The sequence below is a fragment of the Sinohyriopsis cumingii genome, unplaced genomic scaffold (genome assembly GCF_028554795.1).
Source record: "Sinohyriopsis cumingii isolate HCF-2022 unplaced genomic scaffold, ASM2855479v2 utg000622l, whole genome shotgun sequence".
NCBI classification, from domain to species: domain Eukaryota; kingdom Metazoa; phylum Mollusca; class Bivalvia; order Unionida; family Unionidae; genus Sinohyriopsis; species Sinohyriopsis cumingii.
The window spans coordinates 225,524-251,041 of record NW_028315918.1 but is presented as its reverse complement, the minus strand read 5'-3'; the positions used below and the strand labels follow the sequence as shown (position 1 = coordinate 251,041).

At 38.2% G+C, this 25,518-nt stretch overlaps 1 protein-coding gene across 4 annotated transcripts in view; it reads left to right on the top strand.

The window, feature by feature from the left end:
* Positions 1 to 25,518, top strand: part of LOC149773634 (DNA helicase B-like) — a 62,351-nt gene that overhangs the window by 28,515 nt on the left and 8,318 nt on the right. For all 4 annotated transcript variants that reach the window (XR_016417337.1, XM_089946227.1, XM_089946228.1 and 1 more), the window contains 3 exons: positions 863 to 944; positions 17,166 to 17,421; positions 18,906 to 19,052. Coding sequence is in view for 3 of the 4 variants with exons in the window: in XM_089946227.1 (XP_089802353.1) it covers positions 863 to 944; positions 17,166 to 17,421; positions 18,906 to 19,052 (485 nt within the window). In the remaining variant the exon portion in view is untranslated. The remainder of the gene's footprint in view (positions 1 to 862; positions 945 to 17,165; positions 17,422 to 18,905; positions 19,053 to 25,518) is intronic.

Genomic DNA, 25,518 nt, shown 5'->3' with positions numbered 1-25,518 from the left:
ATTATATCTATTGTGTGTTATATGGCAGATCTAATCTAAAGGAATGCTATATATATATATATATATATATATATATATATATATATATATATATATATATATATATATATAATTGACCCTTTATTATGTATTTTATACTTTTTGCCTTTTTTTTCTTCTTCACATACTTAGATTTTGTCTTTTATTTTGTAGTACTTTGTGTTTACATTTATTGGAAAGGGTTTGTTTTCTCAATGTTTTTTGCAGTTCTTTATATTTACATTTTTGGAACCTAACTTTAGATTGTAACCATATAGCCAGTGTTTTATTGATGTGCATTTAACCCAAATAAGTACATACATCCATTGAAATGAGCACAAATGTTTGATTCTGTTTATGACATGATAAGAAATGTCAGATTTTTATTCAAGTACAACCTTGCTTAGTGTGTTGGCTCTAAACTGCTTTTAGATGATAAGGAGATTATTCCTGTGACTTTTATGACATCTTTGTCAGGTGCTATTTACATGATGCAATATCAGCAAAACTTTATACAGGTTATTAGCCTAAATAACACAGTAATTATGTAAAAACTACAATCATTACTCCCCTATCAGTAATGTAATTACTGCAGTCATCATTACTCCCATAGCTGTAGTCATGTAATAATGGCAGTCATCAATACTCCTAACAATAGTCTTGTAATAACTGCAGTCATCATTACACTTCTGACAGTCGTCATGTAATAATTCAGTCATCATTATTCTCCTTGTAGTAGTCATGTAATAATTGCTGTTATTATTACTCCTCTAGCAGTAGTCATTTAATAACTCCCGTTATGAATTTAGCCTATGTTCTGAAGATTTTTTTTGTTGTTGTCTAGATATACTGGAAGTAGTGAAGTCTCTCCTTGAAACCGAGTACTTGAAGAGTGATGTGACTTCACAGTTTGTCAGTTTCACAAGGTACACATATTGCAACAGACATTCAAAGGACATATCAAAGTTCTCCTCAGACACATCAAATTTATTTGTTAAAGTCTCATGTAGGCCTCTTGTGTAAATTTGTCTTTTGTACGAATACATTTAAACTTCATATATTTATCACATACTTGAAAATAAGCATGTATATAAAATAAGTGCACACTGACCTTTCTATCAGTTTAAAAAAATATAGGTATGATGTGTAACAACAAATACATAAATTGCCTGCTTCTGGATGTTTATGTTTCTCTTATTAAGTGATAAAAACAATTATTGATACCTACCTCTGATTCCAGCGAAAATGGAAGGTATGGTGGTAAGGACCTGTCTGGCATGTAAGGCATGGTAGTACCGGCTTGCCTTAATGGCTTGAGGAATGTCTCTTAACCTAAACTGGAAGGGCATCTGTTATTGCAGACTGTTCCTGTGAACATTTTAACTGAAAACACTACTGCATTGGTAAGATATTGGTCGGTGGTGAAATAAATCGCTCTCCAAAGGGCTATGTCTGGTGTGCATTTCCGTTTCTTAGTACTGCAAGCCAAAGTATGCTAATCTCAAGCTCATGACGTATACATGTTAGTAGTATTCCAGACCTTCCAACTATTACGATTTTGCCATAAGTCTTACGGAAATGACCCTTAAAATATGGACTTATGAAACAAAAGCAAAATTGGAATTGGTCAGAGACTGAGATTGACTATTCTGTAGTATCTCTGATGCTTTGAACTGCAGATAGTTTGTGTTGCAAAACATTGGCATAATCAAGATTTCCTTATTATTTTAAAAATGGCATTCAACAAGTGACATGTCAGGACAAAAGGGACAGTAAACATCCTAAAAAGTTTTAATAGTACAGAGGAATACAAGGGAATATATAGATTCTTGGTGTGTGTGGGGGAATCAAGAAGGGCAAAAATTGTGTTTAGTGGACATCTTGTTTTAATTTGAGTATGTCACATGTTAGGAAATATGATTGCCATCACCACAGCCCACATGAATAATTTTTTAAGTGCTACGTAATGTTTTGAAATATTAAAAAGCTTATTGTGCTCCACAGGGTTTGGAATTGCAGTTTCTGAAACTGTACTGGAATTATTAAAGTTCAAGTAAACATTTCAAATTGAGTTTAACACAATGTTTACCATCACTGCATCCATTGACAGTAGGAGTACTTCATGTTTTGTTACACCTTATTGAAAACTGGTCTAACTTAAGGAGGAAAAAACTGCCTTACTGTCAAGGTCTTGTTAGGATTGGCAGGTCTGGTATTCATTGTGCCAATATTTTATAAGGTGTTGGTGAACAATTACCAAATTTTAGTCATATCTTTTATGTATAATCTCAAGAAAAATCTTGTTAACCAAATTTTTCTCAAGTTACTTAGTTCACATATACAAACAGAGCTGAGTAGAAACAAAAACACTTCCAATAGCAGTTGGGCTAATAAATAAAGATTGTAGTACAATGTTGCCACATGGTCACAAAAGCTTAGGTTCTGTGTACAGTAAAGTAGAATGCTGATTATGTGCATCACAAGTCAGTTGTCCTAATTGTTTGATTTACATATTCTGTTCATAAGATAAGTATGGCTGCAAACTGCACAGGCCCGGATCTGTCACTGCATAATATGCCAGCAGATCTGGGTTGACACATTTGGTATGGGGTAATCAGTAGAAGGAACAACGTAGATGCAGATCTGCCAGGGCCTCATGTGAGGGCAGATCAATGTCTGTGTTGATCTGCCAGCACCTCATGTGAGGACAGATCAGCGCCATTGTTGATCTGTTAGGGCCTCATGTGAGGGCAGATCACTGTCTGTGTTGATCTAACAGTGCCTCATGTGAGGGCAGATCAGTGTCTGTGTTGATCTGCCAGGGCCTCATGTGAGGGCAGATCTGCATGAGTAAATACAGTAGACCCCTACCATGTCCAATGCCCAATTATTTAAAACAATTATCCAGACATGAACTCATTTTTTCTGATAAAATCATGATCTCCTGATGAGCCTAGATCATCAGCAAATCCCCATCCTATTTATGCAGTACTCTACATCCTACCCACCGACCTTCCCACTGCACATGCCTTTGACCCTGAGATTTATAACCCAAAAACTATTACATACATGATGTGTCCTCAGGCTATGACTATGTTTTATGTTGCTAAAACAATTTTTTTTTAAATGTTACTAACTACAGTTTTATATATTTGACCATTGCCACCCTCCCAGGGACACCAGGAGAGAGCATCAAAACCCATACCCTTCTTTCATATTGTTATTATATGTCCAGACTTTGTACTAAAATTTGGTGAGTTTTCTCTCAGCACTTTAGAAGGATAAATAGTTCTGAGAAAAGCAGGGAGATATTGAACTGAAAATTTGAAACTCTACTGGATGATGTGTTTATCTTTCTTCCAACATTTGTCAGTTTGTTAGCACATGTTTGTGATTGTTATTCCTTGTGAACTACAATGACAGTTGCTATGAAACATTACACGAACGTTCATCACGTCTTGTTGTTCCCAAATGAAAATGGTGCCTGCCCAGACATCCTAATTGGCCACCTCAGCAGCCATCTTGAAAATCTTGTTATTGCTACTCTGATGGAGGGGAAAGCCATATCAACACAGGGTTTTCACTAGAAGACTTGTAATTTTTAGTCCGTATGGATGCCACATTTGCTGTCTTGAAAATCTTGTTATTGCCACTGCTATGACTCTATTTTTTTCATTATGCAATAGAAAGTGAAACAGTTTATGTTATATCAACAAGTAATTTATTTTCCTACAATACAAAATGAAAATTCATGAGATACATTCAATATTGTGAATTAAATTTCAAATAATCCTCAGTGTCCTATCACAAGTCCAGAAATATAGAATGTATTCCAATAGTTGCGAATATCCTGATAAAACACAACTATGTAATCTGGAACATCTTTGAATGAATTCACAAAATTCCAAAGTAATGTATTAGTTCAAAAATCAATGAGCACTTTAATAATTCCAATAAATATTGTAAGTAAAGAATTCCTCTCAAACTATATCTGAAGTCAACAAAACAACTGCAAAGTCTGATCATGGATTCCAACAGACTGATGTAGAACATGAATGAAGTATTTGTTTATGAAATCCCTATTTATACACATTTCCAACAGAACATTCCAGTCTAATTATAAACAAGATAGGGCCTAGACTGCTCTGAAATCTAATGCTATGTCAACATTCTATTTACAACTTAACAATCATGGACAAAAGTTTATTGGTGCACACAATGCAACATCAACATCCAGATCAGCCTTAATACAGGCAGTGACTTGGATGAGTCTCTGTTAAGTCAGACGTAATACAGGCAGTGACTTGGATGAGTCTCTGTTAAGGAGGGAACTGATTCTCATTACAGAGTGTTCATCAGATCTGCCAGCTATGGGGGCATCCAAAAAATAATTGATCTTTTTACAAGCGAGTGGAACACAAACTGTCCACCATAGTTTCTCCTTCAAATACGTTCCCCGATCACATTGACGTTAGGGATGTAAGCCTGCTACCTCTCGAATCCAGCCCTACTAAAAGACAAAAATTCGTCTTTTCTGTCTATCTCATATAGACCAAAGGGCAATAACTCTTGCCACTTACCTCCCCTTGCCACCGCCAGGTGTCACTAGTTTTTAAGCTTCGCTTGTACTGATAACATGTACATTATACCTCCAAACAATCCAAGCCATCTTAACGTTAAATTGGACCATCCGAAGTTAAATTTGGATTTATTGCGTTGGACAATCATTCTTCTACAGGTTGTATACATTATTTTAACAATATTTTTCAAAATTGAGTGACTTTGTCACCCTTACAGATTTCGTTTACTGAAGACCATGTTACACACGCTATTGCGGAACTCGTGTTGTCAATTAAGAGTTAACGCGAACTGACTAATTTCGCTTACTCCGTTAGTAACGGTTGTAGTATTAACGAATTAATAACATGCTGAATTAATAATTTGTGCTTTGTTTTCTTTTCTTGTGTCGTTTCAGTAGAAATATCAACCAAATGCATGAAATGCAAAAAGTTCAAAGCAAAAGAAGACAACCATGACTCTTGTATTGTATTGTATGTACCAAGTGTACATCATCTATACCATGCAGCGTGTGTAATACTTGGACAGAGGAAACATGGGTTGATGTAGTCCAGAAGGCAGCAAGAGGGAGGGATAGATGGAATAAGTCGAAGAAAGATAGCATTGATGTCCTCAGTATACATCAGAAGACAGCCTCCATTGCGAGCCTTGTGGGGGACGTTGGGGTCCCCCCTCCACCTAAAGTTCGTCGTTTGCAACTGTCAGCCACAGTAACCACAGCGGCAATGGAGGAAAATAATGTTGACAGGGTACAACAGTCCAACTTTGAACAGATGCGTCGTTTGGTCCAGGAAACGATGACACAGCTATTGACATCAGGCCAGATATTACCCTTATTTCCCTCGCTCGCTTCCACAGCTTTTTCTGACTCATTGGGGGAATGTTCCCCCAATTTTAGGCTGCCCAGTGGGCGTAAGTCCCCCCGCATGTCCGAGCATGGCCTTCGGGCCTGTAAGTCAGGACGCATGGGGTTTTTACCGGATCCATTGGATCCATTTCTTTATACAACCTCTATGTCACTGGCTGTCCAGCTGTCCCAGCATGGGGACCCTATTGCTAAAACGGTCTGACCAAACATGACTTACGGGGATTTTAGTGATAAATCCGTCCGTCAAGCTGTACCGCCGGCAATATACCAATACTATGGCGGAGATTTTAGTGAGAAATCTGTCCGTCCAGCCAGGCCATTGGAGCAGCCGGTACCGGTGATAGCAGGACTGTCGCCAACATTCAGACCGACCACAAGCCAGACAAACCAGCCGGCAGGGCCGCCTGTCCATATTTTCATGGCTTATCCACAAGGGAGAGTTAGTGACAGTGTTAAGGCTGACGGAATCGTGTCATCTATGCCACCTGGTATGCTCTATCCAGAAATGCAAGCTATTACAGAACATGACTCGGCACACAGTGAGGGTGACGAAACTCCTGCAAATCAGCCGTACACAGATCCAACCATGGAACGGACTGAGTTTGGCTTCAAGGCGGCAATGGAAGAAATTTATAGGGTGTTGGCAACTTCAGAATGCCCTCCACCTCCTACCGCCACTCAAGACTACAAAGTTAAGGCGTCTGTAGATCTTGACGAGGAGGAAGAGACGCCGTCCTTCCGACTCCTTCCCCAGTCGGCAAAAATTAAGGAGATCAGTGATCGTCTATCAGGATGAATAGGTGATCCAGGGAATGCTAAGGCGTTCTTTTCAGAAAGCCAAGTACCAGTGACGTTCTCGTGTCACTGGTACAAAACTCATTCAGACGCCTTCAGTACGGATCTTCCGACCCTGGACAAAAATATGGCAGCAGTTCACATGTCTGCTCTGCTGTTTTACAAAGTGGACAAAAATGTGTTCCATGCCACGTCCAAGCTAGTCCGGAATGTTGTCACGATGTCTTCAGTGTTAGACCTGGCTTCATTAGCCATTTTCCGACTTGCAGAAAAATCTGACAATGGCCACGCTTGGGAAGCGACGGCCCAGATTGCTAGAGTTATTAACAGGGCAGCTAACCATTCCAAGGCTAATGTGTTGACTGCTTCTGCCAACTTAGACCTGATACGACGTGATGCATGTCTGCGGTCCACGTCGCTCAAGCCCCATCATACTCTGGCTTTACAGATGACTCCGTTTGGGTCACCTTTACTCTTTGGATGAAAAATTGAAGAAGTTCGGAAGCAGACAGCTCAGGAACTGTCCCTCCAACTCGCTGCCCAACCCTCGCAGGCGTTTGGAAAAAATCAGCCCCTGCCACAGCGGAGGGATGATTGGCAGACCAGGGACAAGGGATCCTTACAATCAAATGTGCAGTATAGATCCCAACCCAGTGCCAGGAGACAACAGTCTAATCAAGCTAGGAGGCAACCATACAGAGGCAGTAAGAAAGTTTCTCCGTCTTCAAGCCTCCTAACTCTAATAATTGACATACCCTCTCCACCACCCATGGACAGCCTACCTGTGGGCGGCCGCCTCCTGCAATTTCAGGACCACTGGACCACCTTTTTTCCTGGGTGATCCAGGTCATTTCGGAGGGACTTCGGATTTCATTTATCCAACCCCCTCCCCTGTCCTCGTCTCCCCTCTTCACGGACGTACCGTCCGATCGGGAGAAGGATACCTTTCTAAAACAGGAGATACGGTCGCTCATAGAAAGACGGGCGGTGGAGATTGTTAAAAAATACCCCGCAATCGCCGGGGTTTTATTCCAGGTTGTTTCTTATCCAGAAGGCAAACGGCAAGTTGAGGCCGATCATCGACATGAGTCACCTCAACCAATACATTTTACCACCGAAATTCAAGATGGAAACGGCGAGATCAATCCGTCTTTCCATCCGGCAGGACGAGTATGCCGTCAGTCTAGATATGACCAATGCATATTTTCACGTCCCTATCCACCCCGCGTCATGGAAATTTCTCTGATTCACTTACTGCGACGCGGTTTATCAGTTCCAGGTCCTACCCTTTGGCCTCAACATCAACCCTTGGGCTTTTACCAAAGTTATAGATTGTGTCGTCACCCTGTTCCGCTCGACTTCATCTACAGGGATGGCAATGTACTTGGACGACATCCTCCAGAAACATATGGTAAGTTCTATTCTGCTCAAAGGCAGAAACGATCTTTAGCGCTTTTAGATCATCTAGGCTTTCTCGTGAACTGGAAAAAATCCAATCTCCGTCCATCCCAGCGTTTTGTCCATCTGGGTGAGTTTCTCACCGATCTGAATCTGGTATGGCTTCCTCGCACTCACGTAATCCGGATTGTCAAACTCGTCGAGTCCATTTCCAACAGGACATGGATTTCAGCGAGAGAATTCTGGCAACTCCTCGGATTATTCAATGCGGCGGCGGACTTGATCCCACTAGGCCGTCTTTTTATGCGTCCCTTACAAATGACGTTACTGGCACAATGGCGCCCCTTTTCAAGTCTCCTCAATCATACAATAATGATCACGCCCGAGATACGATCGTTCCTGCATCAGTGGCACAACCCCGGTTGGCTGTCCATGGGGATTCCTCTGGAGATGCCCCAAGCGGAGATAACGGTATGTACCGACGCCAGTACCTACGGTTGGGGTGCCCACCTGTTGCCGGACTTCGCTACAGTCAGCGGCACGTGGGAGCCAGGGGAGAGGCTTCTCCACATCAGCCTTTTAGAAATGAGGGCTGTCATCAATGCCTTTCATTTCTGGAAGGATCAACTCTTAGGAAAAACTGCCCTCATTATGTCAGATAACTCTGTGGTGGTGACTTACCTCCTCAAACAAGGGGGCACCAAATCACCAGACCTGTGCATTCTGATCTGGCAGTTTCTACGTTGGTGCGACAACCTCCACATCAACGTACAAATCAGACACATTCCCGGCAGACTCAATGTCTTGGCCGACACTCTATCAAGGAAAGGTCAAGTCATTCACACGGAATGGTCACTCCATCAATCAGTCTTTCTTCGGATTTGCACACTTTGGGGGTGTCCGATGATCGATCTTTTTGCGACAAGGTGGAATCGCAAGTTGCCCACCTTCGTCTCTCTGGTTCCAGACCCAGAGGATTGGGCCATGGACGCTCTGTCAATCAGCTGGGAGGGGTTGTGGGCATTCACCTACCCTCCCACAGTTTTGGTACCGAAAATAATCCAGAGGTTAAGGGGTCAGAACTGTCGGATGATTCTGATTACCCCGCTCAGATGGAACAAGTCCTGGGTCACCGATCTACTCGATCTAGCGATAGATCTACCCAGGAAGATTCCAACCAGCCCAAATCTTCTCAAACAACTGCGGTCACAGGTGTTCCACCCCTGCCCGGACCGTCTTCTTCTTCTTGTCTGGGCAGCCTTGCGAGACAAACAATTTAAACCTTCGCTTGTGGAGAGAATCTCAAGAGCAAGAAGGCCCTCCACTCCGAAGGCTTACGAGGGAAAGTGGCGTGTTTTCAGGGACTGGTGCCATATTAATAACATCGTCCCTTTGAGTGTCTCAATCCCTCAACTAGCCGACTTTTTTCTCTGGCTTTTCGAGGAGAAACAGTTGGCCCCAATTACTATCAAAGGCTACCGCTCCATGATATCAGACACATTCCGCCATCATGGTAGATGTGATATTGGGCATAACAAAGATCTATCAGATCTTTTAGCCAATTTTGATTTCAATTGACCAAAATCCCTCACCCTGTTTCCAAAATGGAATCTGTCCTGGGTTTTAACATGGCTCAATTCAGACAAATTTGAACCTTTAGCCCACACTTCGTTAAAGCTACTATCATACAAAACATGTTTCTTGATAGCCTTAGCTTCAGCATGCAGGGTGAGCGAGTTACATGCCCTTTCCAGTGACCCGAACTTTCTTCAGTTCAGATCAGATGGTTCAGTGGTCCTCCTGACGCAACCAGGCTTTGTAGCCAAAAATAGGTTACCATCCATTGGATTCGAGAGGTAGCAGGCTTATATCCCTAACGTTAATGTGATCGGGTAAGTATTCTCGGAGAAACACAATTTACTAAAAATTTGCTTTCTCCAGTATTGGATCCCAACGCTTGATCCATCAATGCTCTCTTTGTTGAGAGGGTCTGTGGCCCTTTGTCTACCCTCAGTGATCTTACATCCAGTATTATTTAGAATTAGGGACCAGGAGTGCAAAATGATTTTGATTGCCCCTCTCTGCTGAGACATATCCTGGATGTTCTCAGTCTAGTGAGATATCTACCCCAAAAGGTCAGGCTACTTTTTCTCCACCAACTTTGCTTCCACATGTTCCATCCTTGCCCAGACCATTTTCTCTTTCTTGACTGGAGAGCCTTGCAATGGAAACAATTCAACCCTTCAGTCACTTAAAGAATTGCATGTGCAAGAAGGCACACAACTTTAAAGGGAAAAGGGCACATGTTCAGGGACCAGTGTAGAGTAAAAAAACCATTGTACTTTTGAGTGCCTCTGTTCAACAGGTCGCTGACTTTTTTCTTTGAGTTTTCTTTTTCTTTACCTTAATCACTCACATTGTTTTCCTGAGTGGAATCTTTCCTGAGCTTTGTCTTGGCTGAATACAAACCAGTTTGAACCTTTAGTTGAATACAAACCAGCCTGAGATTTTAGCCAGATCTGCGCTGAAGCTCCTTTCATATGAAAAGTTTCTTGATAGTGTTTGCATCAGCATGCTGTCAATGAATTATGTGCCCACTCTGTGGACCCAGCCTTTCTTCAGTTTCAATCAGAAGGCTCATCGGTGCTTATGATGTAACCCATTATGGTGGAATTGGTTGTTGTCAAGGGGCAATCAGAAGTCATCACAGAAGTGGATAATGACATTTTTCACACCACTTAAAAGCTCATTCACAATATTGTGGCCACCTCTTTGTTGGTTTGACTTTGCAGTATCTGTAGCAATTTTTTCAGGCCTGCAGACAAGGCTGGTAATGCACATCCTGCTCAGACCCGGTGAATCTCTTTTTGGATTGCCTCCTTTGTTTAGTGGCAAGATAGAGGACTTGCAGAGGCAAGCAACCCCAAAACAGTCCTTCCATCCCTCTCTGCTGCAGTCATTTCCTTGTACATCATCTTCAATTCCAACTTCCTGTTCTAGATTTTTCTTAGAGAATGTGCATCAACCCAGTCTCATCATCAGCCCATGCTTATAGAGCATCCTCATCCATTTCTGGACAACCATTAAGTCAAGACATTAAGAGAAATGTCTGCAAGTATACTGGTTTCATGTTAATAACCAGGGCTTGTCTCTAATAGTTTTTCACAGTGAACTTTAAACCTCTGTCTGTATTTACCAAATTTGTAAAATTGATGAGATTAACATTGATAATTTTCATTTGTGCCTTGTTTGCATAAGGAGCCACCCAACCATTGCCCTCCTGGCACAAATGATGTGGGACATTGTGGTATTAATAAGTACTCATTAATTTGGGTTCTCACAGATTATCCAATTACAACAGTTTTAAAATCTGGCACCAAGATATTGCTGTGATTATTGTTTATTAATGCAGTAATGTTGACATGGCACAGAATCTGAAAACAGTTGTTTATTAAATAGAGTCTAGGCCCCTTTAAATGTTTTAATAGTTTTTTTGTAACATTACTGCATCATAACATGATGTTCTTCTCTTTATAAGTTGTAAATGGAAGAAACTCAGACATTCTTGTTTGCCATGAAAAAACAAAGCTAGTAAAAAGATACAAGGCTGAAGCAACCTTTGTTATTCTATCCTCATTTCTGTTTTATTTACAGACCTAAATTTCTTGTTTAATAACTTAAATTTTTCAGATATTTCAAACAGTTGGCAAGTGTGGGCATATGAGAGGCTCACTTGTTTATTGTGTACAAAATGTACATGAATGGATAGTTGTCCTATGCATTGCCTATATGGTCAGATGACATTTGGGACCTTGCTGAAAACCATCTTATTATATGCTCATTTTTTTCTCCGTTAACTTTACATTATCAGAATCGTTCAATATTTTACGATATTGCACACCTTCATATTGCATCTAGTGTATTAGGAACTACTTTGTAAACAAATCATGTACATTCGCTGAGTAGACGCAATATGTTTTGGTTGATTAAATTTGTTTCCGAATGAACAAAAGCAGATGTTTCGTAGACTGCAACATACCATCTGTTTTGCTACATTCCACCTTAACTTTTTGATGCATTGTTTCAGATTTTGCGATAGACACCAGATTTCATAAAATTGCTTGGTACCTACAAATAACATGCAAGCTATAAGGGCATAAACTGTCTCCTTTAGTTGGTAATAAGAATGGCAAAAAATATACTTACAGTTTTACATCCAGAATTTCCTCAAAATTTACTTTCTTAGTTCTGCAAATCCGAATTACATGAGCCATGTCATGAGTTCTCAAGCTTGATAATCAAGTCGATTACACATTTCGAAATAGTACTGTAATTTCAACTATATTCCAAGTGCAATTACATATTCCTTACTGTACTCCAAATGAAATAAACATTAAATTCAAATGCCTATTTTTAATAATTGCAGTTAAAACACTTCATATTTTTCCCACATAATGAATTCAAATAGTCAATGACAGAACAAACACACTTGCAGATGTAAACACGCTTCTCCCACGCCGCTTTAATCTGATGTATTTCATGTACAATTTGCACAGATGAATCCAGTCCAAAATCACTAACTTTCATCAAATCGAAACAAAATACAAAAATCTATTCATTCCAGATCAAATGGAAAAGTTGCTGCAACGCGCATTCATTCACAATATGACTACTAATTTCAATTTTAACTAGACACGCCATTTTCTTTTGAAAGTTATGTCGAGCACGCGACTGAGTTCAAATTGATCTGGGCGGAGTTATGTTTACATTAATAATGATGTTGTTGTGTAATGATAAATCTGTGCTTGTGTATTTAGTTTGCAATGCGGCATGCATTCATTTACATTGTTTCTTGTAGTGTATTTTGTTTATATAATTAAACCTTAGGTAGAATTAAAAAAATGAGCATCTAATAAAAAGGTTACTGCATTTGTATGGGAAAATATGAACTCATTTTGTTGGAAGAATATACTGAACTCCCAAGGTCGTGCAGTATTCCATCCCAAAACTCGTTCATATTTTCCTATACAAATGCATATCTGAAGAAGGAAGTGTGTTCTTTCACATCTGGGTGAATTAAATCTCGCATAGAAAGAAATACTGGTGCTACCTGTAAGGTAGTAACATTTATTTTTAAAGGAATCTAGTGCACTCCTCCTTACAAATGAGGGAGGATTGGTACCTTCCCGATACAAGATGAAACTGACTGCATTTCTCCTAATAAAACAGAGTGATAGTATCTCCTAAGAACAAAATAGTGTTACTACACATCAGATAGTATTAGATATTTCTCAAGGGTTTGAATGCACTCAGTCAAATAAAGAGGGAGGAGCAGCATCTTCCTGTGACATGATAATGTGTCTTCTAAACAAAGGCAGCTTTGGTCACTATGGGCAACCAACTTGCTGGGTCTGATTTCACTCCCCCAACAATGGGAGGCCAGGGTAGCACTGTCCCACTAGGAAACACAGTAATACCACTGGTGGAGGGATTACACTGAGCCGGAATATGGAGAACCTTTGTGTCTCCCCTTTTGGGGCGGGGCAAGATTTCCGTAGTATCCAAGGTCAGGCAAGGAGTAAATCACACAAACCCAGAGGTTTAACTTTGATGAGGTCCAGTGACCATCACAAATTCTGCTGGAAAGGTCATCAATGGAGGTGAGGGATAATGCCCCTCCCTTTAAGAGACCAAAGAGAGATGAGAAGAATTCTTACTCACCTGACATGACATCCATTGTAGACACTTTTGTATCTCCACATGCTGAGACACAGAATAGAGATGTCCCTATTTCTTGACCTTTCCTGCAGAGGGATCATTTGGGCTGCATTTCTTCTGTTTCCCACAGACCTTTGGAAAAAGGAAGATGATGCTTTGTCAATTCTAATAGATTCTCAAGAGTTTACTGAAATTATGGTGATAGGGTATACCCTGCCCTTTGAGTTTCTTAAAATCCCTTGGAACCATCGTTACTCATGGTTGAGGGGGAGGAGACTAGGTCATTTTAAATGGTTGTAAATGAAGTCTACTGCCACCTTCCCCTGATGTGTCCAAAACCAAATTGACACTAAAATTCTTTCATTTGGAGAAACTGTCTGGAGCAATGCCCAGACCTGACTTCCTGCTACTTATTCACTTTCCGATGGTTAGTGAAGTTGTGAAAGGTAAAGAAGCAGTGAGACAAAACAAAGGGTGTCTGTCCCCATTGCTACATTCAGACCGTTAATATCAGCCTCGAGCTATAAAGTCAATTTACCTGCCTGGCCACCCCACCCCCACGTTGACACCAGATCTTCGCTAGTGGGTATTTCAGCAGGTTCTTTTGCTCACCTTTCAGTTAAATCATTGTAGCATTGGACTCTTGAGAGTTTTTGTTTGAACATAGCAAAAATCTTCTTAGGGCTACATGCCTGGATTCAGAGACCTTATTCAGTGCTCTCATTCCCACTAGCGCCTCTCAGGACATGACAAAACATGCAGAGGCAAGGGAAGGGGAAAGCGGTTTTCTTTTGTCTTTCCAAAGAGGCGAAAGGGGGAAAGAGAGGTCATCCCTAGGGACACTTTACTTTTCCTGCAGTGCATACCTCTTCCTTTAAAACTGGTAGGTGCTTGGTTGGTTCTGTTTTCTGAAGCCTGGCAGTTGGGCACAGTCAGAAGGGATTACACTCTGAGTTCATCACATTTCAGGGAAGAAAAATATCCTGGAAGACAGACTGACCAGAACAGGCAAGGTAGACCTAACAGAATGGTCTTCTCAGTCAATGGGAGCTACCTCTATTTGACCTGCTTGCAACAAAGCTCAACAACAAGCTCCCATTTTATGCATTTAAAATCAGATCTCCACTGACCTACATAAAGATCTGATAGTTACTGATTCAGGGTCATATTCTGGTGACCTTTGAGTTAGCCAATGGAAATGCAGCTTTCAAAAATCTGAAACTGAAACAAATCATTTGGCCCACATTGATGCTTTTCAGCCCCACTAATATAAGACTTCATCTGATTGATAGATAAAATTAGCAATTATGCTAAAAAACTTAGCATGGCCCCTAAGTGGTCACTGTCAGATCTTCACGTCACAGAGTGGAGATCTGATTTCAGTCAGTGTCATTTGATGTCTCCCAGTTCCAAACCAATAAGCCTGAGCAGTAGATGCCTTCAGTCAAAATTGGAATCTACTTACACATTCCCACTCTTAGGGTTGATTCCACAAGTATTTCACAAAATGAGAATGTCCACAGCATGGATCATCCTGATTGCACCTCTGTGGTCTAAAATGTTGTGGTTCAATGACTTACTTGACATATTGATTGACACACCAAGGGTATCTTCTCTCAAAACACTGAGGTACTCTAGTTCACATCAATTCCCAGATCCTCCACCTTCACGCTTGGCTCCTTGGATGCAGTAGGTCATGGGTTTGAACCCCATCAAAGTCATACCAAAGACTTCTAAAAATGGTACTAGCATCTGCCTTGCTTGGTGCTCAGCATTAAGAGGTTAATGTTAGGACTAGTTAACCTGTTTTCAGGATAATCTGGCTGGGTGGGACATGATGCTATATGTTTGCAGCATGATGCGCTGGTGCTAGACGTCACTATACACTGCCGTGATATGACTCAGATTGTTGAAGCTACATTAAAATCTAAATCTCGCACACACTCACACTAGGCTCTTCTCAAGGGATTGATCCTCCAGAAAAGTTTTCTAGCAAGGTTGCTGACTGCATTGTACAGGCCCATTGATGTTTTGCATCCTGGGTCTACAATGCAAAGTGGAAAAATCTTCTGTGATTGGTGTGCTACGAGACGTGTTAATCCTTGCCAAATCTTTCTTGCTGCAGTAGCAAGTTTTCTTTCCCTTTTTAAAGAAAGATCTTGTTCAGCCTCTACAATCAAAAGTTTATGGGCTGCCCTTTCAAACACTCTTAAATTTTCCTAAGGTCATTCCATCAGTTCAAGATCCTCACTTACTGGATCTTATCAAGTATTTCCAGCTACAGAGTCTGGTGTCTTGTGTCTTTGAACCTTTCATGTGTTTTCTGGGTATCAACAAAAATACCTGATAAACCTTTGAGTGAGGCTTCTTTGAAAATCTTATGCTTAAAACTCTTTTTCTTCTGGTTGTATCAGCCCAGAGAAAAACAGCAAACTGCATGCTTTATCAATTGAGGAAGGATGTTTATACTTCAATGGGAATTATGTCTCTGTTTTCATGTTATATCAGCCTGGTCTCCTTGCCAAAACCAATCATATTTACGTCCCAAGCTGTTATCCCTAGTCTGATTCGAATCTGTCTATTGAATGATCTTGATAGAGTTCTGTACCCAGTTAAGGCATTTAGATTCTACTTAGCATCAGTTAAAGGAAAAAGCCATTAGCAAACCAAAAGCCAGGGTATTTTCTCTTTGAGTTTGATCATTGCCACACAATCTGTGACCCAGACAACTGCTACATATAACTGCAGTTGACTGCTTGTACTAGTAGGTGACTAAATTTTCCACATTTTACTCATCTCAAAGTTCCTCAGTCACCCTCCTTACTGACAAATTCAGCCTAATAATAGTGACAGGTAGGCTATTACTGACATTAATATGTAGTGTTTGGTGGGGGGGAATTAATTTTAATTATGTAATACTTACCTGTCACTATTGGATGCCCTCCTCCCACCCATGCTGATGTCATTCATTAGCCATACATTCTGAAAAGAATGAGAATGCACTATAGAGCATGGACTGATGAGAAATCAGGCTGGGTTGATGCACATGCTTTTAGAACTGGGAGCTGGTCATCAAGCATGGATGAGGTCTTTCCATGTGGAAAAGTACAGCTTAGTAATAGTGACATGCGAGTAGTACATAATTAAAATTAGTTTTATTCCCCCCACCCCCCAGAAAACTACATTTTTCATACAGTTTCCTGCAATTATGGCATTTAAAATATAGGTTATATGTTGTATACTTAGATTGTGTGTTTTTATCACTTATATTAGTAACTACACTTATACCTCTCTAGCGGTTGACATGTATGCCATTCTGACAGCCAGTATGGTAACCATCTTGAAAACCTTGCTATTACTACTCCATCTAAATGGAAATCATATGGACATATTGTTTTCACCAGAAGACTAATTATAATATCCAGTTGGTCCTGAATGAAATTGATGCCAATTTGACCTCAAATATGGCTCCCACAATGAACATATTTAAAATCTTGTCTCTAATGGATAGATGTATCAGGATGCGGATTTTGCTGTAGTCTTCTAACAACATCCAATATAGCTCCCCCAGTGGCTGATTTGAAGATTATAATCACGTAAGAATAACTGAGATAGCTTCAACATTCAATATTTAGAAAGAAGAACTAGTCTTATCTTGAATTGCTGGAGAATTTTTTTGGACAGTTTAGCATTAATCAATTCAGTGGACTATTGTTTATTTGCTTTGGGGAGTTTTCATCGGCTTCTAAGTTTAAATGTTAGCTTAATTGTCAGTACATGCATCTTTTAGGAACATGGTGGAAGCTATTAATGATATTTGCTGCAACAAGTACAGTAAACACAGGATCAAAGATGAGAAGAAAAAGCTGGTATTTCAAGTAGGAGACAAAATTTGTTTCTCTAAGAATGGATGGATTCGGCTGTTTGTTGAACAAGACGATGATCTGGTGCCAGCTATGGAGGAGAATAAGACAGAGACAGATATTGACAACAAGGAGCCAAATACATTGAGGTTATGCAATGGAGAGATTTATTTCATTACTCAGGTAATTTGAATTGTTGGGATTTTTTGTGACATATACATCAAAATGTTGATTATCATATAGATATTTATCATTATATGATAATTCTAGATATAACACAGTCACACTCCGTTTGAAAAATATTAAATAATAAAAATGTCAGATAACAAATATTCAATACTTTGAGATTTGTGAGACCAGTTTATTCACGTTCGGCATATCTGAAACTTGTTATTAGAGTCTGCCTTGATCTTGAGTTTCATTTTGATTGTTTTTTTTGTTTTGTCAGCTATTGTTTTTGACAACAGGCTAAAGGACATCTGAAATAGCCAACAGTACAACGCAAATGTGCTATGTATGCAAATCAGCTGGGTATATACAAACCACACCAATTATTTCTGAGAAAATGGTAGCTAATCTTGTCAGCTCATCTGTTAATTAGCCCTCATATGTAGCTCATGTGTTAAGAATCATTAGACATTAAAATAACCAGGTCCTTAATATACATGTGATGACAAAGACAAGTGACCTTAGTCCTTAATTAAAGCCAGATACGAAGGCATGGTAAACTTTATTTAATTATAGCCAGGCAGTGAGGTATGATAAACTTATATTTTATTAAAGCCAAGCAATTAGGCATGGTAAACTAGTATTTAGTTAAAGCCAGGTATTGAGGTGTGTTAAATTAGTATTTAATTAAAACCAGGCCTTGAGGCATGATAAACTTGTATTTAATTAAAGCCATGCCTTGAGGCATGATAAACTTGTATTTAATTAAAGCCATGATTTGATGCATGGTAATGGTGTATTTAATTATAGCCATACCTTGAGGCATAATAAACTTGTATTTAATTAAAACTAAGCATTGAGGCATGATCATCTTGTATTTAATTAAAGCCAAGCCTTGAGGCATGATAAACGTGTATTTAATTAAAGCCAAGCCTTGAGGAATGATAAACTTGTGTTTAATTAAAACCAAACATTGAGGCAAGATAATATTGTATTTAATTAAAGCCAAGCCTTGAGGCATGATAAGCATGTATTTAATTAAAGCCAAGCCTTGAGGCATGATAAACTTGTATTTAATTAAAACCAAATATTGAGGCATGATAAACTTGTATTTAATTAAAGCCAAGCCTTGAGGCATGATAAACTTGTATTTAATTAAAACCAAACATTGAGGCATGATAAACTTGTATTTAATTAAAGCCAATCGTTGAGGCATGATAATCTTGTATTTAATTAAAACCAAACATTGAGGCATGATGATCTTGTATTTAATTAAAGCCAAGCCTTGAGGAATGATAAACTTGTATTTAATTAAAGCCAAGCCTTGAGGAATGATAAACTTGTATTTAATTAAAACCAAACATTGAGGCATGATAAACTTGTATTTAATTAAAGCCATACCTTGAGGCATGATAAACTTGTATGGCTTGGTTAAACAGCCTTTTAATGAAGAATACAGCTGAACTGAAAACTTACTGTTATAATTGTTTCTTTTACAGGATAGAGAAATTAATGCTGTGCGATATTTACAACTTTCTGAAGATAATGATTTAAAGAATTCAAGCAACTTCTGGGTCAATTTTCAAGAGCTTCGAAGGGAATGTCGTCTTATGCATGCATGGGCACGAACTATTCACACTTATCAGGTAAAAAATATTCTAGTCGAGGAGGAAAGAAATTGACTCTTTTTCTCAGTAAATCCTCATTTAATCTATCCTCTGTACACAGGACACTTGTCTAACATGGACAAATTGCATTTTTAGCTCTAGTTTGTCATAGACCAGAAGAGCTTATAGAATGGTCTGTTATCTGTCCCCCATCATATGCCAGCAGTTGTACAGTGTCAGACGGTTGGCCATCTATTAGCACAGGTTTGTTATTACTACTTCCCCTGAACTACTTGGAGGATTGCCATGAAACTTTACGCACACACATTCATCCCAGGGTCTAGTTGGTGTTAGATTAAAATGGTTGTTGTTGTTGTTATAGGGTTTAACGCCATTTTTCAGCACAAGATAGGCTATACATGGCAGCCAGTATTAATGGTTAGATTAAAATGGTATTGCTCACATATCCAATAAGGTTGCCACAATAGCCATCTTGAAAATCTTTGTTATGACTACTCTGGAGGAAGTGGTTGTCATGTCAAATGGGGATTTTCACTAAAAGACCTCTTATCTTGTCTACTTGGTCGTAAAGGAAAATGGTACCGATTTGAAGTCCAAATTGACTGCCTTTGCAGCCATCTTAAATAATCTTATTATCACTTCTTTACCGACATAGAATGTCAAAAGCACATGGGTTGTTACTAAAAAACTTTGTACAATGACTAGTTGGTTCTAAACAAAAGTGGTGCTGACCTTAAGTTCAGTATGGCTGCCATTGGCAAACTTGAAAACCAATATTCTTTCTTAATTAATGATCATATTATCGTTCTACTAAAAGACTTCTTACAATGTTTTGCTGATCATAAGTTAAAACGGTACTTATCTGACATCTAAATTGCGACCATCTTGAAAATGTTTTAAGGGGAAAGTCATTTTGACATTGGGTTTTTATCAGAAGATGTCTGCTTGGTCCTAAATGAAAATGACTTGCCCGCAATATGGTCACCTTGGTGGCTGTCTTGAAAATATTGTTATCTCTACTCATCCCAGATGGATAGTATATCAGCATGGGGTTTTAACCATTTGACTTCTCATGAAACCTACTTAATCCTGAATGAATATGGTACTATTCATACATCTAATATGGTTGCCATGGCAGCTGTCAAAAAAAATCATGTCACTCCTCCCTCTTAAGGGATGATCATTATGACATGGGATTTTCATCAAACGTCTTCAAATGATGTCTGTTCTTCTTCAGAATGAAAATGGTGCCAATCTGACATCCAATATGTCCACCACACAAACTAATTTGAAAATCGCTGAAGAATATCAGAGATGGTTTCAACACTGAGTAGTTAAGAGGAAGAAATAGTCTTGTTTTGACTTAATGGAAATTGTTGTAGAGTGTTCCCTTCAGTGGATTCTTGTTTTATTTTGTCCTTAATATCTGTGTGAATCTGGCCATCAATATGTCTGTCTGTCTTATCTGTTTCAGAAAGCTCTGTGAAACTTAGTACATGTACACTTATTAGATTAGTGGTCCTGGTGTGCCCTTAGCTATTCACAATTTTTCAGTTTCAGTATCTTTTGTGTTTTCCATTTGTCTGTCCATCTATCTATCCACTTATGCTTCCAGGTCAAAACTCCAGTCTATGAAATTTGATACATATATTAGAATAGTTTATGATTCTTCTTCAGATATGTTACCCAATCATAATACCTTAGGAAAAGTACTACTATATTCCAAATCCAGCCCTCCAAGATTAAAACTTTTTAGCTAAAAATCTAAAAGTTATCTGCCCACCTAGGTGGCAGTTTGATAGAGTTATCTTCCCTTGATACCGAGATTGGCGCCAACTCCTGTGAAATTGTCAGTTACTATTTCACCTTGTGTTTAGTAGCATGCCATTACAGATAGGCCTTGCAAAACCCATGCAAGCAGTTTTGAAGTTTTCTACTTTAAATCATGGAGGAGTTTCATCTTCGATGGGAAGTATACGCCATCTATAAATTCCCAAATTTTCTTCTGTTGTTGATGACAAAGATTCTAACTTTTTAGTGTTATCAATTTGCTGTCTTCGCACACTTAGGTGCCTTTAGCACATACCTGCATGGGTCGTGATGGTGTACCATCACATTGCTGTGACCATATTAAATAAGTGCAGGTCTGGTGCATGATATAGAAAACTGATTTAATATTGATGTATAATTTAAGCTACATCCGAATACATACAGGTAAGTTTTCTGTATTATCTTGTCTTAGTGTCCACTTCATAGTTATATACATGATGCTTTACTGGTTTTTATCTGTATAGAATGTCATTGGGCCATTCCTACATGTAACATTGCCTCACAATGAATATTGTAGCTACTTGTTCAGTATCAATAAAAATGCTTACATGCCTTTTTTATGTGCAGGTTTTATGTGTACTTTAGAAAACTTGTTCTGGCATGGTTAGATTACAGATAGGTTTTCTATAGATGGTTTACTCATAGTATCCATTTCATATATGTAATTGTTAGAAGCGACACTGCATAGATTTTACCTATATAAGCTGGCTGCTGCAGTGGCCTAAGTGGTTAGAGCATCTGTCTCAGATGCAGGCGGTCATGGGTTTGAAACCTGGCTGAGTCATACCAAAGAATGGTTCTAGTAGCTGTCTCGCTTGATATTCAACATTAAGTGGTTAGTGTTAGGACTGGTCAGCCTGGTGTCAGGATAATGTGACTGATTGGGACATGATTCTTCATGTCCGCAGGCATGATGCCCCATTGCTATACATCACTATAAACTGCCACACTGCAGAATCTGTAGCAAATATGACTGAAAAATTGCTAAAGCTATATAAAAAATCCAAATCACACACACATGTGTAGGCATAATAAATTGACATTCCTACAGGTAACTTATTACTATAATTGATTATTTAGCATCCACTTCATAAGTATTAATAGTGACGCTCTAATTCTCAACAAAATGTAACAGAAAGAGTGAAAACAACAAGCTTTGTAAAATTTAACAAATAATTTATTTTCTAGGAAAACAAGGTAAAAATGAAAAAGAACATTTGGTTTTACAAATCAAAACCAAAATTAATCCAAGAATAAAAAAATAGAAGTCCTGTTATTAAAAAGTCCTAAATGAATCTGAGTTCAAGTCCTGATGAAATCCAAAATAGCAATGACATCTGTTGCAACCTTCAAAATGCTGTTGTGTCAACAGTTCCTTGTTGAATCACAGAAAAAATGAATCCAACTTTGAATTCCAAATAAATTTCAATGAATGTCTTTGTCCAAGAATTCTGTATGAGCACATATATTTCCAGGGGAAAGAATCACTTGTATTCCATAGAGTAATCTTTGACGCCAGTGAATATAAATTGGGTCAGTATGCCGATGACGCTTTTATTCTTCTTGATGGATCTAGTTTTTCTCTTGAAGCAACTATGAATATCTTGCAAGGTTTCTCTCTATTATCGGGACTTAAATGTAACATAACAAAAACAAAAGCTATTTGGATTGGAAACAGGAAATTTTCTAATGAAAGAATATGTCCCGAAATGGGCCTAATTTGGTCCTCTTCGAACTTTACACTCCTTGGCATAGAATTTTCTCCAGATTTACAACAGATGGTGGAAATTAATTATATGAAGAAACTAACAAAGGCAAAATGAATACTGGCAAGCTGGAGTCAAAGACATCTGTCAATAGTTGGTAAAGTAATTGTTGTAAAGACTCTTGTTCTGCCCATATTCATACATCTTTTTTCAGCACTTCCTAACCCATCAGCAAAAGTTGAAGCAGAACTAAATCGCATGTTATTTAAATTTGTATGGGGTGGAAAAGTAGAGAGAATAAAACGTGATATACTAGTTTCCCCAGAAAACGAGGGAGGACTAAATATGATACACATATTTTCATTCATTAGGTATATTAAGATAAGATGGGTTAAAAGATTGCTGGAAAAGGAAGATGGAACGTGGCAGAACTTAGTCAATACAACTATACTCAGAAATAAAAAGGATATTTGGAATTTAGGGAGAAGGAAATTAGAAGAATTTAGTAAGTTCATTAAAAACAGTTTTTGGAGAGATGTAATTTTGGCAGTATCTAAATGGAAAGAAGAACCGCAAAGTCCTAACGAGTATCTATCCATGAGTATTTTAAATTTTGTCCCCCCTAAAATGATTTATCAATACAAATCCAGGACAGAAGCTGGTTTTGAAATTCTGAACGATCTAGTAGATGACCACGGTAATTTAATACCTTTTGAGATAATAAAACAAAAAACTGGAAGCGATGATTTCTTGAAATACTTCTCCTTAATATCCAGAATTCCTAAAGCATGGAAAGATGCCATAAAAAACCATCTAGTACATAATAATTTTGATAAGCAGGAGGATAAAATAACGAACTTGCGAAAACAAGATTCACTCAAGTATGTTTACAAAGATCTTTTACAGGAAACTAAAAGGCAACACACTGCGAAGCAAGAAGCTTGGATGCAAGTATTTAATAAAAATATAAGTAGTGAGGAGTGGTCTGATATATACATCCGGGCAAAACGCTGTACCAAGGATACCAAGTTGATCTCTTTTAACTTTAAATTAATCCATAGAATAATCGCTACTAATGATTTTCTTAAAAGAATTAACATATTTGATGACAACAAATGTACTTTCTGTAAGAGTGAAACTGAAAGTATTGAGCATCTCTTTTATGACTGCAGTATTACTTCACAGTTTTGGTACCGTTTTATTGAAGATTTTGCACCTTTTTGCCCAAATATTGTACATCTGTCCAAAAAAGAAACATTTTTAGGAAGTGAACAACTGGACAGTTTGGGCAATTTTCTGCTTATTTTGGCAAAATATTATATTTATACTTGCAGATTCAATATGAAAAATCCTTCTATTTTTGCCTTCAAGCAAATAGTTGCAATGCATAAGAACATTGAAAAATACAATGCTAAGGTAAATAAAAAAGAGGACCAATTTCTTCAAAAATGGACCTCAACAATGAACATTTAACTTGTCTCTGTCTTGATAATAAACAGGAACAAAATATTGTAATATCACAAAGGCCATGTCACCTAGATTGTGTGCCATATGCATGTGTATATGCGTGTGTGTGTGTGTGTGTGTGTGTGTTTTCTTTTTTACTTTCTCTGTAGATTATATTTATTATCCCTAGATTATCTGATAACCAGAAATGTTTGATTGTAAGGTGACCCTGGGATGGTTTCCCGACCCATTGGTCAACCTATTACGGGGTTAATAAAAAAAAAAACAAAAAAAAAAAAAACTTGTATTCCATAAAATAAAATTTCAACTCAAAACTAGTCACAAAAAAACACCTTTAAATGTCAATGGTTTAGAGCCCAACCATCCAGATTTTATCCAGAAAACATTTACACACTAACTTAAGATGTAAAACAGATTCCCATATGAGGGTCACATGGTCACCCTTCCAGAACAAAATAGAAGCTTTTTACATGCCTAACATCATGTACTTCCAGTATGGCCTTAACTGAAATCAATAGTTCTTACTCTGAGAAAGAATTTTTTTTTTAAAGTTGTTTACATAAAAAATAATAAACATTCAGTCAGAACTGAACTCTTTTCTAGACAATATCAAATCCAGTAAACAGAGTTACATTACATCAGCATGCAATGGAATATTAAAAAAATTTAAACTAACAAACAAACATTTAAATTAAATCAAATATAAATTAAATCAAATATACCTAACAGTAGAAACATTACTATTGACTGGTATATTGATGACTAATAAATAATCAGTTTCAAAATGGGACTTTTCTGGCCCAGTTGCACCTACATTGCTAGAAATAGTAGAAAATGGCTTTTAGCATGCAGTATTATTTTTATTGAGTTAAAATTGATGAAGAAATACTGTAGAATTAGTTCCATGCACAACTCTGCTGAAAATGTATGTACATTTGACAATAGCTTCTCACCATCAGTATAACTAGGGGCTTGTAGAGCTTAAATAACTGCAGCTAGATCAGTGAGTAAAAGAGCTTTAAAGACCATGGCAGATGTGAAAAGTATACAGAAAAAAAATCAATTTAGAATATTATTCAGGGTTCACACAGTCTTTGACAGTTTGGGAAAAATGAGGTAGCATTTTCAAGGCCTTGAAAGTTTGGGAAAATCAAGCAGATTACCCAGAGGTCTTTAAAAGTCTTTGAAAATTGAAATAAACCCAAAAACTTTAATTTCTTCCATAATCACAAATAAAAATGTCCACGTTGTTAGATTTGGATGTAGTCGAGTTTTCCTGGTTTCTTTCTTTTGATGACCCGTTCAGTTTCATTTCGTCATTAAACAGTATATTGTAGTATTTTGCATTCATTGTTTTCTCATATAACATAACCTTTATACAACATATTAGCAAAATTAGGTCTTGGAAATCTAAGTTTGTGGTCTTTGAAAGTTTGGGAAAAATTTCTGAATTTATAATTCAGAATTCTGTATGAATCCTG